Source organism: Musca autumnalis, unplaced genomic scaffold (assembly GCF_047663935.1).
Source record: "Musca autumnalis isolate F117 unplaced genomic scaffold, ASM4766393v1 scaffold_1, whole genome shotgun sequence".
NCBI classification, from domain to species: Eukaryota; Metazoa; Arthropoda; class Insecta; order Diptera; family Muscidae; genus Musca; species Musca autumnalis.
Window position 1 is genome coordinate 311,465,657 of NW_027411644.1, and position 15,838 is coordinate 311,481,494.

Here is a 15,838-nt window from a genome sequence, read left to right on the forward strand (position 1 = left end):
AAGTCATCTCCGGTGAAATTTTGTATGGGCAAAGCCATCTCCGGTGAACTTTTGTATGGGCAAAGTCATTTCCGGTGAAATTTTGTAATGAAAAGTCATCTCCGGTGAACGTTTGTATTGTAAAAGTCATCTCCGGTGAACTTTTGTATGGGCAAAGTCATCTCCGGTGAACTTTTGTATTGGAAAAGTCATCTCCGGTGAACTTTTGTATGGGCTAAGTCATCTCCGGTGAAATTTTGTATGGGCAAAGTCATCTCCGGTGAACTTTTGTATGGGCAAAGTCATCTCCGGTGAACTTTTGTATGGGCAAAGTTATCTCCGGTGAAATTTTGTATTGGAAAAGTCATCTCCGGTGAACTTTTGTCTTGGAAAAGTCATCTCCGGTGAACTTTTGTATTGGAAAAGTCATCTCCGTTGAAATTTTGTATTGGAAAAGTCATCTCCGGTGAACTTTTGTATGGGCAAAGTCATCTCCGGTGAACTTTTGTATTGGAAAAGTCATCTCCGGTGAGCTTTTGTATGGGCAAAGTCATCTCCGGTGAACTTTTGTATTGGAAAAGTCATATCCGGTGAACTTTTGGACCAAATCGTTTCATCCGTTCGAGAGTTATCGTGCGCACCAGCCAGACAGACAGACGTACGGACGTGGCTAAAGCAACTCCAAATTGTCTGAAACACATTTCGTTCAAACATACTTGGGGTCTAAAACCATTATTTCGATGAGGCACTTTTTGCCCGTATGAAAGTGTATATACCATCGTTAGCATAAATGCTGAGGGTATAAATATTTGGGTGTTTTGTTGGTAAACTTGATGTATATATTTTCTTGATATATATTGTAAATATATATTTCATTTATTCGGCAACTTATATTAACATTTGATGGAGAATATTTTTGTCTAAACGAAACAAAACTAAATATACTGTACTTTAACATTAATCCTAAAACGTGATTTTACTTTTGGCAGATTCGTGGATTTAAAGTTTTGGTGTATTCGGGGACCTATAATAAAATTTTTTGACAAATATATAGAATATCTTGATTTGATACGAACACATTTTAATGGAGTTTTTAAACGTTTTTGAAAAAACGGACCAAAAAGACTCCTTTATTGACTCGCATGAGGGTTAATTTTTTCATGAAAAGATACCCCGCAGTGTTGTCAGTAATATTGCCAAAGACACCTTATTCCTAAAATGCAAGGATTACAAGCAATCTGATGCGGAATATTTCAAAACCTGTAGAAATGTAAACTTTCAAAACGCCGATACACGTGTCTTCTTTATTTCGGTCCACTTTCATAATCAGTGCCGGGTTTCTTGTAATTTAAAAAAAAAAATCAATTTTTTTGTTCGGTGTAACGTAGACTAAATATGAAATGTGACGTATTTCGGTAAGATAATTATGCTCTAATCTTGAAAATACCGAAAATCGGAAAGTAGCGTTCTATGGCGGCCATATCAAAACGTGGACCTATAACAAAAAATTTCTAGGATAAGGTTCAGAGCTCCTAACAAACATGATTTCTTAACCGTTTCTGTGAGATAATGAGACTGTAAAATACAAAAATTCGGAAGGTACCGTAGACCTAACACGTACCTATGTCTAGAATTTGTATGCCCTCCACCATAGTATGGAGGGTAAATTTAAATTTGTCATTACGTTTGTAACACATCAAAATACTCGTTCGAGTCTAAGTCGATACAACCATGTCCGTCTGTCCGTCCGACTGTTGAAATCAAGGTACAGCTAGCAAATTTTTAACATAGAGATTTGGTATTTGGTACAGAAGATTATATTACTCCTAACATGTTTGGTATTGAAAATGGGCTATATCTGTCCACATTTTGATATAGCCCTAATAGTACGGTACCTCCCGATTTTCGGTATTTTGAACAAAATATTACGAAAGCCGGTGAAATATTGTATTGGAAAAGTCATCTCCGGTGAAATTTTATATGGGCAAAGTCATCCCCGATGAAATTTTGTATTGGAAAAGTCATCTCCGGTGAACTTTTGTATTGGAAAAGTCATCTACGGTGAAATTTTGTATGGGCAAATTCATCTCCGGTGAACTTTTGTATGGGCAAAGTCATCTCCGGTGAAATTTTGTATTGGAAAAGTCATCTCCGGTGAACTTTTGTATTGGAAAAGTTATCTCCGGTGAACTTTTGTCTTGGAAAAGTCATCTCCGGTGAAATTTTGTATTGGAAAAGTCATCTCCGGTGAAATTTTGTATGGGCAAAGTCATCTCCGGTGAAATTTTGTATGGGCAAATTCATCTCCGGTGAACTTTTGTATGGGCAAAGTCATCTCCGGTGAAATTTTGTATTGGAAAAGTCATCTCCGGTGAACTTTTGTATTGGAAAAGTTATCTCCGGTGAACTTTTGTCTTGGAAAAGTCATCTCCGGTGAAATTTTGTATTGGAAAAGTCATCTCCGGTGAAATTTTGTATGGGCAAAGTCATCTCCGGTGAAATTTTGTATTGGAAAAGTCATCTCCGGTGAACTTTTGTATTGGAAAAGTCATCTCCGGTGAGCTTTTGTATGGGCAAAGTCATCTCCGGTGAACTTTTGTATGGGCAAAGTCATCTCCGGTGAACTTTTGTATGGGCAAAGTCATCTCCGGTGAAATTTTGTATTGGAAAAGTCATCACCGGTGAACTTTTGTATGGGCAAAGCCATCTCCGGTGAACTTTTGTATGGGCAAAGTCATTTCCGGTGAAATTTTGTAATGAAAAAGTCATCTCCGGTGAACGTTTGTATTGGAAAAGTCATCTCCGGTGAACTTTTGTATTGGAAAAGTTATCTCCGGTGAACTTTTGTCTTGGAAAAGTCATCTCCGGTGAAATTTTGTATTGGAAAAGTCATCTCCGGTGAAATTTTGTATGGGCAAAGTCATCTCCGGTGAAATTTTGTATTGGAAAAGTCATCTCCGGTGAAATTTTGTATGGGCAAAGCCATCTCCGGTGAACTTTTGTATGGGCAAAGTCATTTCCGGTGAAATTTTGTAATGAAAAGTCATCTCCGGTGAACGTTTGTATTGTAAAAGTCATCTCCGGTGAACTTTTGTATGGGCAAAGTCATCTCCGGTGAACTTTTGTATTGGAAAAGTCATCTCCGGTGAACTTTTGTATGGGCTAAGTCATCTCCGGTGAAATTTTGTATGGGCAAAGTCATCTCCGGTGAACTTTTGTATGGGCAAAGTCATCTCCGGTGAACTTTTGTATGGGCAAAGTTATCTCCGGTGAAATTTTGTATTGGAAAAGTCATCTCCGGTGAACTTTTGTCTTGGAAAAGTCATTTCCGGTGAACTTTTGTATTGGAAAAGTCATCTCCGTTGAAATTTTGTATTGGAAAAGTCATCTCCGGTGAACTTTTGTATGGGCAAAGTCATCTCCGGTGAACTTTTGTATTGGAAAAGTCATCTCCGGTGAGCTTTTGTATGGGCAAAGTCATCTCCGGTGAACTTTTGTATTGGAAAAGTCATATCCGGTGAACTTTTGGACCAAATCGTTTCATCCGTTCGAGAGTTATCGTGCGCACCAGCCAGACAGACAGACGTACGGACGTGGCTAAAGCAACTCCAAATTGTCTGAAACACATTTCGTTCAAACATACTTGGGGTCTAAAACCATTATTTCGATGAGGCACTTTTTGCCCGTATGAAAGTGTATATACCATCGTTAGCATAAATGCTGAGGGTATAAATATTTGGGTGTTTTGTTGGTAAACTTGATGTATATATTTTCTTGATATATATTGTAAATATATATTTCATTTATTCGGCAACTTATATTAACATTTGATGGAGAATATTTTTGTCTAAACGAAACAAAACTAAATATACTGTACTTTAACATTAATCCTAAAACGTGATTTTACTTTTGGCAGATTCGTGGATTTAAAGTTTTGGTGTATTCGGGGACCTATAATAAAATTTTTTGACAAATATATAGAATATCTTGATTTGATACGAACACATTTTAAAGGAGTTTTTAAACGTTTTTGAAAAAACGGACCAAAAAGACTCCTTTATTGACTCGCATGAGGGTTAATTTTTTCATGAAAAGATACCCCGCAGTGTTGTCAGTAATATTGCCAAAGACACCTTATTCCTAAAATGCAAGGATTACAAGCAATCTGATGCGGAATATTTCAAAACCTGTAGAAATGTAAACTTTCAAAACGCCGATACACGTGTCTTCTTTATTTCGGTCCACTTTCATAATCAGTGCCGGGTTTCTTGTAATTTAAAAAAAAAAATCAATTTTTTTGTTCGGTGTAACGTAGACTAAATATGAAATGTGACGTATTTCGGTAAGATAATTATGCTCTAATCTTGAAAATACCGAAAATCGGAAAGTAGCGTTCTATGGCGGCCATATCAAAACGTGGACCTATAACAAAAAATTTCTAGGATAAGGTTCAGAGCTCCTAACAAACATGATTTCTTAACCGTTTCTGTGAGATAATGAGACTGTAAAATACAAAAATTCGGAAGGTACCGTAGACCTAACACGTACCTATGTCTAGAATTTGTATGCCCTCCACCATAGTATGGAGGGTAAATTTAAATTTGTCATTACGTTTGTAACACATCAAAATACTCGTTCGAGTCTAAGTCGATACAACCATGTCCGTCTGTCCGTCCGACTGTTGAAATCAAGGTACAGCTAGCAAATTTTTAACATAGAGATTTGGTATTTGGTACAGAAGATTATATTACTCCTAACATGTTTGGTATTGAAAATGGGCTATATCTGTCCACATTTTGATATAGCCCTAATAGTACGGTACCTCCCGATTTTCGGTATTTTGAAGGTTTTAGTCTCATTATCACTCTAAAAATGGCTGAAATTTGGTATTTGCTCTTCGTTGGGGGTACAAAATGTTCCACCTGAAATTTGTCGGTATTGGTCCACGTCTTCATATAGCCCACATAGAACGGTTCCTCTGGATTTTCGGTATTTTGAAGGTTGTGTGCTCAATATAACACCGAAATGACTAAAATTTGATAGTTAGTCTTCGTTGGAGGTAAAAAAACTGTTCACCTGAAATTTGTCGGTATAGGCCCACGCCTACATGTAGCCCCCAAGGAACAGTACCTCCCGAGTTTTTGTATTTTGAAGGTTGTGGTCTCATATCCCACTGAAATTGCTGAAATTTGGTATTTAGTCTTCCTTGAGGGTACACAATTTTCCACCTGAAATTTGTCCGTATAGGTCCTCGCCTTTATATAGACACCATAGAACGATTCCTCCCGATTTTCAGTATTTTCAAAGTTTTAGCCCCATTATCACATCGAAATAGCTGAAATTTGGTATTTAGTCTTCGTTGGGTATACAACACTTTCCCCCTGAAACTTTTTGGTACAGGTCCACGTCTTTATATAGCCACCATAGAACGGTACCTCCCGATTTTCGGTATTTTGAAGGTTGTCTGCTAAAATAACACCGAAATGACTGCGATTTGGTAGTTAGTCTTAGTTAGGGGTATACAACATTCCACCTGCAATTTGTCGTTATAGGTCTACAGGCATTTTTCTACCAAACTAAATTTATTACATTATCACTCTAAATTTTCTCCCACTGTGCCACCAAAAACACAGCTGTGGGCATTTTCGGTTCATTTAAAACCATTAATTCATTCCGTTCCAAATATTTTGATATATGTATGTATGCGGCTGTATGCTAGAAGATGTATTTTGTGTGTGTTTGTGTGCGCGCCTCTGACACTCATTCATGTGTCCTTTTTCCATGTTTCACTTAAAAAGGAAAAAAACTTTTCCTTGGAGGCCATCACCTATTAAAAATAACGTAACACAACAGATGGACCCTCAAATGGCTAACGATGACCTATCTTGCCAACTGGTTGTCCATCTTTCTTTACGTACCCAATCCACTTTTATTAACATTTCACATGGAGAATGAAGAAAGAAAAAGAAGAAAAAACGCGATCCAAAATTCCATTGATTCATTAAGAAGAAACACAAGGGAGAATAATGGAATTTTTTGGTATTTTTCTCCAGGTTTTTTTTTCTTGCTCTGCTTTAGTAAAACTCATTACCGCACCATGACCATGTTAACGGTGACGTTGAAGGAGGATGCATGCAATCAGATAGAGAAGGAAATATTTGTTGCTTAAGAAATGTGTTTTTAATGACAACTCATTGCAAAGATATCAACACGGCGGCGATGAAGGCCATGATTGTAAAGAAGAAGAAGAAAAAACATTCTTGAATCCCAGAGTGGAAATTACTTCGCACCACAACACAGACACATTCAAAGATGTGCATGAAGATTTGTGTTTTTTTTTCATTGTCTTCTTGAACAGAAACACCTTTCATGGCATGCCATATAAACATCATTTCATTGCCAACAGGAAACAAAAAAACTTGGGAAATTTCTATTGTCTTCATCAGTTGTAAAGTTCTCTAAATGAGCTGTATCTGTGGGGTTCGAGTGGTTTGTTGAGAGTTTTGTAACATGTAAGCAATAAGTCAAGTCAAATACTAGAAAGAAATATTTTGTTTATAGCTTAATATCTATGGGCATGGCTACAGACTGTCTGCTAAAGGAATAAGCTTACCTTTTAATTTTTTAGTAGGGAAGATTCCCAACCTGAACCAGGTTTTTGGATTGTCTGGATTAGGGCTTTGGAAAAAGTTAAAAGAATAACATATAATGGCCCAAATTCTTTTGTAGCGCTTACTGTAATTGCTATTGCTGTTTTCTAATGGTTAACTTCATTTGGTTATTCTAAACATTCTCAATTGTGTGTTTGGTGCCGTCAGTTGTCATTTCGTTTCATGTTGATTTCCTTGTGTTCCTGGCATTTCTATTCATATAGCTTCTTTTTTGAGAAAACAAAAATTCCTTAAAAATATTTTCGTATTCTCTTTCTTGATGATATGTTACGAGCTTTCTGTTAGATCTGTAGTTAATGGTGCTATTCAAATTTATTTGGTGATAGGTGGCCAGCGGCACATTAGATTGCTTCTTGTACCTTTACTGTCCCTCTTTTGGTGAAGGATATGACTTAATCGCTGGTTTCATCATCTTGCACGCATTTTTGACGATTGCTCTGATTACTATTGTTCGAAGTCTCTCCAAGTACTCCCGTGTCTTCTTCCGCATTCCTCGGAGCTTCGGTCTAGGATTTCCTTGTACCTTTACTGTTGCTCTTTTGGTGAAGGATATGACGTACTCGCTGGTTTCATCATCTTGTCACGCATATTCTCTCCCAATACTCCCATGTCTTCTTCCGCTTGGTGCATCCCTCGAAGCTTCGGTCTTGGATTATCGTGATATTTTTTTTATTTAGAACATCTTTATAATATATGCCAAGTAAAGGATGCATTGCCGTATAAGTCGGCGACCTGAATTAACGCCCAACAAACATAACGCCCAAAATCAAATTTGGGCGTTATGTCCGCCCTGACCCCCTTCAGTTTCACTTTGTGCGTTAAGTCCGCCCCCATATCGGATATAAGGCCGATTGGGCGTTATGTCTGTTTTCCGAAATTAATGTTTTCCCTGTCCACAATTCTGCTGACCTGATGCATTTCCCGGCTGCTGAACAACAACTTGTGGTGTAGTTGTTGTTGGGGAGACAGCGGGAAGAATCGGACGCCGGAGTTGGAGACACACTGGGAAATGTTCTGGCGCAGCAAGCAGCAACACACCTATCGCAATAAACATGGGTGCGACAGAGGCCAGTTCACCCCCCATTGTGGACATATGGTGGATGCGGATCTGGCAAACAGAACATGTTAATATTGCTAATACTAAATTGCAGCTCTCGTGGTGAAAAACCGCTCGAACACAAACACATAATTGTTGAGGTGATGGCCACGGTTGCCCCTGCGTAAAAAAATGTTGTACCAAAATTTTCCGAAATTATTACCAAAAAGTTGCCAATAAATGTTTAATATACGCAATTTTTTATACTATGAGGGTATAAATTAATTTATAAAATACCGATGTCCGTCTGTCTGTTGAAAAAAAGATGCAGCTCGTAATAATTAAGATAATACCCCGGTTACAGTTAACCAGATTACCCCGTGGGTTTGGGTTTCGAATATCAATTCCATAGCGCAAACGTCAAACAAATCCTCATGAAGTGGTTTAACCCGCCAAAAACGTTTATGTAACAGAAATATAAAGCTTTGTAATTTCGAATATAAGTTTATATTACTCCTTCAATGTTTGGTATTGAAAATGGGCTAGGGGAACTACAAAAGTTTGCGGACGACATTTGACATTTTTTGGAAAGTTTGACAGTTTTTACACTCCGGAAAGTTTGATATACGATCACTTCACAATTTTCAACGTGGATAATCACGGCAGGGAGTGCATAAATCAAATTAAATCTTTGTATGTCGATAAAAGGCCATACATTCATACTATGACAAAATGGTTTAATGTATTGAGTCGTGGCCGACACTCGCTAAAAAACGAAGGTCGTAGCCGTTGTGTCAGAAAATTTAAACTGTGCGTGAACGGATAATGCATGATCGCTGTGAGAGAGGAATATGATATTGTATGAATACCTGAACGCAAAAATTTTGTTTTCAAGTTAGATCCAGAACAATTTGAAAATTGCTCAAAAAAGACTCTTGTCGATTGATGCAAAGAAATTATGAATAAAAACTTTATCGGTAATTCAAACCGTGTGGGTCTTCGAAGGCGAGTCAAATCCTACGAAAGTTGTTCATGAAAGAAGCACTTCCAAGCAAATATCCGAATTGGGGGAAGGTTTGCACTTCGTAAAATTTCTTCCGAGCGTATACTAAGATTACTCTCACAAAAATTATATTTCTCTTAAGTGCAGTCTAAATTTTTACCGTGGTCCTGTTTAAAGTTGCATAATGATTTTCGTAGACAATGCCATGCATCCTAACATCATCGAATGTAGTGACTTAGATTGATCAAAAATTGCACTCCGTAAAATTTCTATCGGAAAACACCTCCAGATACCTTCTTCACAAAAGCTCAAATCTTTCGCTTACACCAATTCCCAAGATGGACATTGTTGGTCCTTCAAAACTATTGCGCTTTAATCCAATTACTACCAGGATTATAACTTGCTAGTGAAAGACAATACTTCCTGAGATATGGACATCGAAATGTCCCAATGTTTAGGTCCACCTTTCATACACCATTGGTGGTGTTTGTTACAGCGTTATAATTTTATTCTCCATGGCCCAAGTTGTATTCTGGAAAAATACGAAGGAAGGCCCGGGCCTATTTTGTTTTTTTTTGTATATTTTACGTGCAAATATATATATTGGGGTTTGTTGTTTTGAAGTTCTCCATGTGATATTCGTTCACTAACTGAGGTTCACTATATCAGGCTGTATTAAAAAATACGTTAAAATACAACCAAGATCCTGACTCCAAACCGGAAACGCTAATGAAGACGAACACCCATAACATACCAGCGCACACTGGTCGAAACCACTGATCTAGCGGCGCGAAATTCAATAAATCAAACTATAAAATTGCGAAATGCTTTCCATTGTATCGATTACAGACAGTCTACTCTTTTGTTGTTGTAAATATTCTCTCAGTTATTCACTATCAAATGCAAGAAATTTTGCTGCATCAGTTTTTAACAAAATTGTTGAAAAATGTTTAGCTTCATATTTGTATAAAATTAATTCGTAATAAAACTTAGCAAAGTTTATTTTTAATTGATAGGGGAGGGTGTAAGTTTCATTAAAAACAAATTTATATTTAAAGTTGTTCGATCTTTTGAATTTGTTATTATGATTTTTTAAGACTTCGTCTTATCGAGCTATAAGGTATTCGTAATCAATGAAAATAAATACTATTTATTTAATTTTTCTATCCGACGTATCGCTGGGATTTTCCATAATCTTCAGTGATAATTTTTTATTAATAAATAATCTCTAGTCAGTTTTACATCAAAATTAAATTAATTGTACGTTATTAAAAATCGGCACAACAAATAAAACAAGTAACAAAGGCTATAGACGGACGGGGCCGACCCTGTGATACCCCACACCACAACCTGTAGGAATTAGCTATGTGCAACCGCCTTGCACGCTGAATGTCCGGGTTCGATTCCCATCAATTTGTCCACGGTGGCAAAATACTCCTTATAGTCCGGTCAAAATAGACATTGAAATAGCAAAAATTCCCACAAAGCTGAATTTTGGTGGAGAGCTAGGGTTTGCCATTAGAAGCAACGTCCTAAAAGTCCCCATCGATCCCATGTGTGCAAAAAAAAAAATTATTCGGGGTCAAAGGTCAAAATTTAAGGGTTTTTTAGGTTTTCGGATTTATTTTTTGAAAACGGTTGATCTAATCAAAAAGTGACTAAAGTAAATATTGTAGACAGAAAAATTATCTACAGGTTTGACCCTTACAATTTTTTTCTTAGAAGGAACCATTCTTGAGATATAGCTGTTCTAAAAAACACATGATTTTTATGCACTTATAAGGGAAATATGCACATATTCAGACGAACCGGCTAAAATACGCGAAGTAATCGGGTCTGTCCCCCAAAAAAAATATATTTTCTTGAAGAGCGAAATTATAGCTATCTTCTAAAAAAATTCCAACAAAATCGGAGTGTGTTTAGTAGAGTTATTCAATGTTAGAGTCATTTTATGCAAAAATAGCCCATTTAACCCACATGTATTATCGAAAGCCCAACGGGAACGACCCCAACGAAAACTCTCAGATTTTTTTCAAGTTTTGTCCGAAGGTAGGGTTTGTTGTGCTGATTACGGAAATGTATAATTTTCAACGGTTGCGGATCCGGTTCGTCGGTTATTAGACCCGAAAGGCCAAATTTAAAAACCGGGTTAGACCCGGTTCTACTAAACCGATTACTGTTAAGTGGATATCGTTTGAAAGCTTACGGAAGTATCTAACACATATTGTCGTTACTTTAACCGGTTCGCCTCATAATGTACTTACGCGGCTAATTTTTTATTTGACCTTTAGATAGAGATATCTCGAAAATGGTAAGTCTTTTTTAAGAATCATAAAGACCAATCTTGTAGACAATTATTGAATCTACAACTTTTACTTTAGCGGGCTTTTGCTAAATATTACAGTTTTTGAGAAAAATTAAAAAAAACTGAATAATGCCTCCAAAAATGACCTTTGACCCCGAATAACTTTTTTTGCACACATGCGATCGATGGGGACTTTTATGACGTTGCTTCTAATGGCCAACCCTAGCTCTCCACCAAAATGCAGCTTTGTGGGAATTTTTGCTATTTCCCCTTATACGCATGTCTATTTTGACCGGACTACATAACACACTTTAATAAAAGAAAAACTGATTCAAAAAATTAGTAAATAGTCACACTTTTAAAAAGGAAAAATATATAGAAACGTAGTTGAACGCTTCTCCTTAGTTGTGAAATAAAACAAATTGTCCTCATAGTTGAAATCATCAGCGGGGAATCAAATCTAGAATCAAATGATTATGTAATGTAATAAATAAATATGGATATGCCATATTTCAAATATACATAAGTATGTATGTAATTATCAATATTAAATCCGATTTCTTCCTTGCCCAATAAAATAATTCCATTCAACTTTCCGATTCAATTATAAAAGTCACAAAAGTCACAATTTCTTTAAGAAAACACAAAACACTGCTTGATTCACTCACTTTACCGTCTTGACTCCACAAAGGCAACTAAAACACTGAAGAAAGAAAAAATATAATTCATATCATTTCTTCTTTTCTTTTTCGCCTGCTAAGTTGGTTAACAACAACAAAACAAGAAACACACGAGTTTGACGCATACATGCCACCAAAGCCACCTTCTTCGCTTCTACGTCTTCTATTTTACAATACACAACAACTCTTTATTATAAAACAGCATTCCACAGCCGCGAGAGCACTGTTATTACTCTCGTTGACAAAAAATTATCTCTCCACCCATGAAAAAAATGTTCTAACATAAAAAATATGTTTTACCCAAACATATCAAATTGAGATATGTTACAAAATGTTGCAAACATATATTTGTTTGGGCCCAAACATATTATGTTTGGATCCAAACATATATTTGTTTGCAACCGGTCCCAAACATATATTTGTTTGGATCCAAACATATTTCTAACATAAATTTTTCTGCGTGTAGGAACAAGGTCCTCACGTCGCTGGCCGGCCAAACTTGGGGTGCTGGCAAAGAAGTCTTGTTGACAAGGTTTCTTGTCAGTACCCCAAGTGCTGCCGGCCAGCGACGTGAGGACCTTATATACATAGCAATAAATTTTTAAAAATTATTATTTTTCTTGTGTTTATACCCTCAGCATTTATGCTAACGAGGGTATATACAATTTCATACGGGAAAAATCTAAATAATGTTTTTACACCCCAACTATGTTTCGACGAAATCCGTTTCAGACAATTTGGAGTCGATTTAGCAATGTCCGTCGGTCCGTATGTCTTGCTGGCTGGTGCGCAATAATTCTCGAAAGGAGTTGGGCTACGTAATATATTGTCCAAGCTTAGTGTAAATTCGAAGATGGGCCATATCCGGTACCTTCCCTACAAAAGTTCGAAAATGTTCGGCAAAATTGTGCAAATGATAACTCTTAAAGGCATTAACTAATTTGGTCCATACTTTACACATCGTGAAATTTCTACCAGACTTAGATGAGGTTCCAATATGGACTCTATCGGTCCAGTCCTTCGGATACCAAACACACAAAATTTCGGATAAGTTCAGTTAAGGACCTGCTCTCGAATCGATTTGATTTTTGTTGTAACAATTTATATTTGCTACTCCGCATATGACGGTACAAGAAAGGTGCAAAACCCCTACTACACCGTGTGTAGTGGTTTTAGCATAAAATAACTCTTGAACGGATCTGCCGATTCGGTCCAAAATTTGGCCTTCATAATATTTTGTCCAAACTTAGTTTAAGTTCGAAGGTAATCCATATCGGTCCACCCCTTCAGGGACCTCCCCCACAAAAGTTCGAAAACGTTCGGAAAAATTGTTCGCACGATAACTCTTGAATGGACTGATCGATTTGGTCCATACTTTACACATCCTTATATATCTGTAAGATATAGATCAGGTTCGAATATGGACTATATTTGTTCACCCCACACAAAATTTCGGATAAGTTCACTTTAAGACCTGCCCTAGAATTACATTAATTTTTATTGAAGCAACTAGCATTCGCTGCCACCATTACGACGGTAAAAGTTTTTTTTGGATAATGTTGGTGTCTGCTGGGAACCCCAAATACCAAATTACGCCTAGTATGGTTGGAAAATGTAGCTTAAATCCGCCAAAATACTGACAATCAGAAGGTATCTGAAAAAGGGCCTATACCCAAAAGTGGACCTATGTTCGCAATTTTTTGTGGAAAAGTTTAGTGACCACTAGAAACCCTAAGTACCAAATTACAACTAATTTGGAAGGAAAGTGTGGACCAAATCCTTAAAATACCGAAAACCTGGAGGTACCGTTAGTTGGTGGCTATAACAAAATATTAGCCGATGTTGTTTATATTAAGTCCATTATTACCCACTGACACAGACTGAGTTTGTGCAAAATTTCAGAAACATATCTCAATTCGTTGTTAAGTTATTAATTTCGCGCCGCTAGATCAGTGATTTCGACCACTGTACAGGGTTAAGGAGGATATGCAAGTATATTCCATTGGTTTAGCAAAAATGTTCCTCACTGTATATGCAAGTATGTCAAATAGGAAAGTAGCTACATTTGCCATACCATGGACATAGTTATCCTCGGCGAGACAGATTACATTCAGAGTAGAGATGGCCGCGTGTCACGATCACCATAAACCACTAAGCTCATAAACAACTAATCACCTTAGTTACGACTAAGTACTAAACACTTTAGTTGTAGTTGACACTTAACATTAGGCATTCAATCGAACAGCCATTGACACTGATGGCTTTTTATTTGGCCTTAGTCAATCCCTTTGACCATTTCATATACTTAAATAATCCGTGTACCTTAAGCTTTTTTCCTGAAAATACATAAATTTTTTTATTTTTTATACTTTAAGGAAATAAATAATACTTCCTAATTTCTTAATACACAAAATACGTTAACAACACAAATAAATCCTATTATCTTATCCACAATTTTACTGCTGAAATTAATTTGTCATTTTTTATTTATTTTTTCGTTTTGTTTCATTTCTTTCAATTTTAGGCTGCCTTAGGACCCATTGCCTTGGATATGGCACGTGAACTCAACTCTGATGGCGATATTGTTGCGTTGGCGAGGAATGTTTTAATCATATCTGTTTTAGCCATTATATTCACAGCACCAGTGGGTGCTATTTTAATGTTACGTTTAGCTCCAAAATGGCTAAAGCATAGTCCAGCTCCCCAATCCAATCATGAGTTGGAGGAGGATGTTAACAACATCAATGGCAACAGCAACCACCCCATCAATAATACCACACAGCGGGTAATGCCAATCTAAACCGCAATCAATGTCAGTTTAATAGCAAATCATAAAGTTGATACAACAAAGTAACCCAAAAGCAATGAAACAAGAGAAGCCGAAGCTAAAACTCATGCAAAACGTAACAACCACCCCCGCAATTCCACAAAAGCCATGGTCCTCATAGGACAAAAACAAAAAAAGAATAAAATAAAAATAATTTCTTTGATAGCGCCACACTTCGTAACATTCAATTTCTCATTTTTCTCAAACTCACCGCAGACAAGACGGACAACCCAAAGACGTTGAGGATGATGACTAGAATGATGTTGTTACTCCTCCGTTGTCCTGTTGGCGACAATGACTTTGATGATGCTGTTTCACAGAACCATGACGTTGACTTTGATTTGAATTAATGCAAAAATTGGAGAGAAGCTCAGAGAAGAAAAAAAACCAAAATAAATAAAGGCGCGTCATGTGATCAAATGAATAAATAAATAAACATCAATCGACGTCGACAACTAAGTTAAATAAATGCGATTTAGGCTTAAATTTATTTAAATCAAAATAAAAGACGAAGAAAACAACCAACTGTTGTGGGGTAGAGAAACAGAAAATAGCATTGGAAGAAAATTGAAAGAAAAATAGTTTCATATAAAAGAAACGTAAATTGTTGCTGTGAGTGTCTAGAATTAAATGAAAATTTTAAATTATTACACAAATCTTGTAAATTGCTGTGAACAATTTTGTATAGTCATAAATGTACTTACCATTGCATTATATGCATTTTTATATATATTTTTAAACTCAATAAAAGTGTAGTAAACTTTGAAAATAAATATTATTTTTTAAATTTTTAGGAAAGTATTTAGAAAAAAAAAATAAAGACAAATATTTAATAATATATCCTCTGTTCCAGACACTGCAAGAGTCTACTTGTTTGGAACACAACAATAATAAAACTGATCAGAACGACAATTGTTTCATCAGAATTTTTTAGAGTTTCTATCAGTTCTTGTTCTCGAGATATACGATTTTTACCCAGATTTTCAGCTATGAAATAAGAAGAAGAAGAATAGTATTGGCCAACATATGCTACTTTGGCCTAAGCCGTTTCTCGTCAAACAAAAATAACACTTTACAAAACACCTATGCGAAGATATTAGTATAGTTAAACAGAATCGCAGCTATTGCGTTGGCTAGGCCATGTCATCAGAATGACCTATGATGTACCGGCTAAAAAGGCGTATAAATAAGTAAGGATTTCTTGATTAAGAGGTTGTATGTTTTAACACACAAAATGGAAACAAAAATAGATATTAGAACAAGTAAAAGAGTGCTAAAGTCGGACGGGGCCGACCATGTGACACCCTACACCACTTCCCCTGGCCATTAGTTTTCCG

General features: G+C 36.5%; 1 protein-coding gene across 3 annotated transcripts in view; it reads left to right on the forward strand.

The window, feature by feature from the left end:
• Window positions 1-15,274, forward strand: part of Nha2 (Na[+]/H[+] hydrogen antiporter 2) — a 285,799-nt gene extending 270,525 nt beyond the window's left edge. For all 3 annotated transcript variants that reach the window (XM_073962240.1, XM_073962242.1, XM_073962241.1), the window contains one exon: window positions 14,199-15,274. In XM_073962240.1, coding sequence (XP_073818341.1) covers window positions 14,199-14,474 — 276 coding nt within the window. In that variant the 3' untranslated portion in view covers window positions 14,475-15,274. The remainder of the gene's footprint in view (window positions 1-14,198) is intronic.
• Window positions 15,275-15,838: the final 564 nt, after the last annotated feature.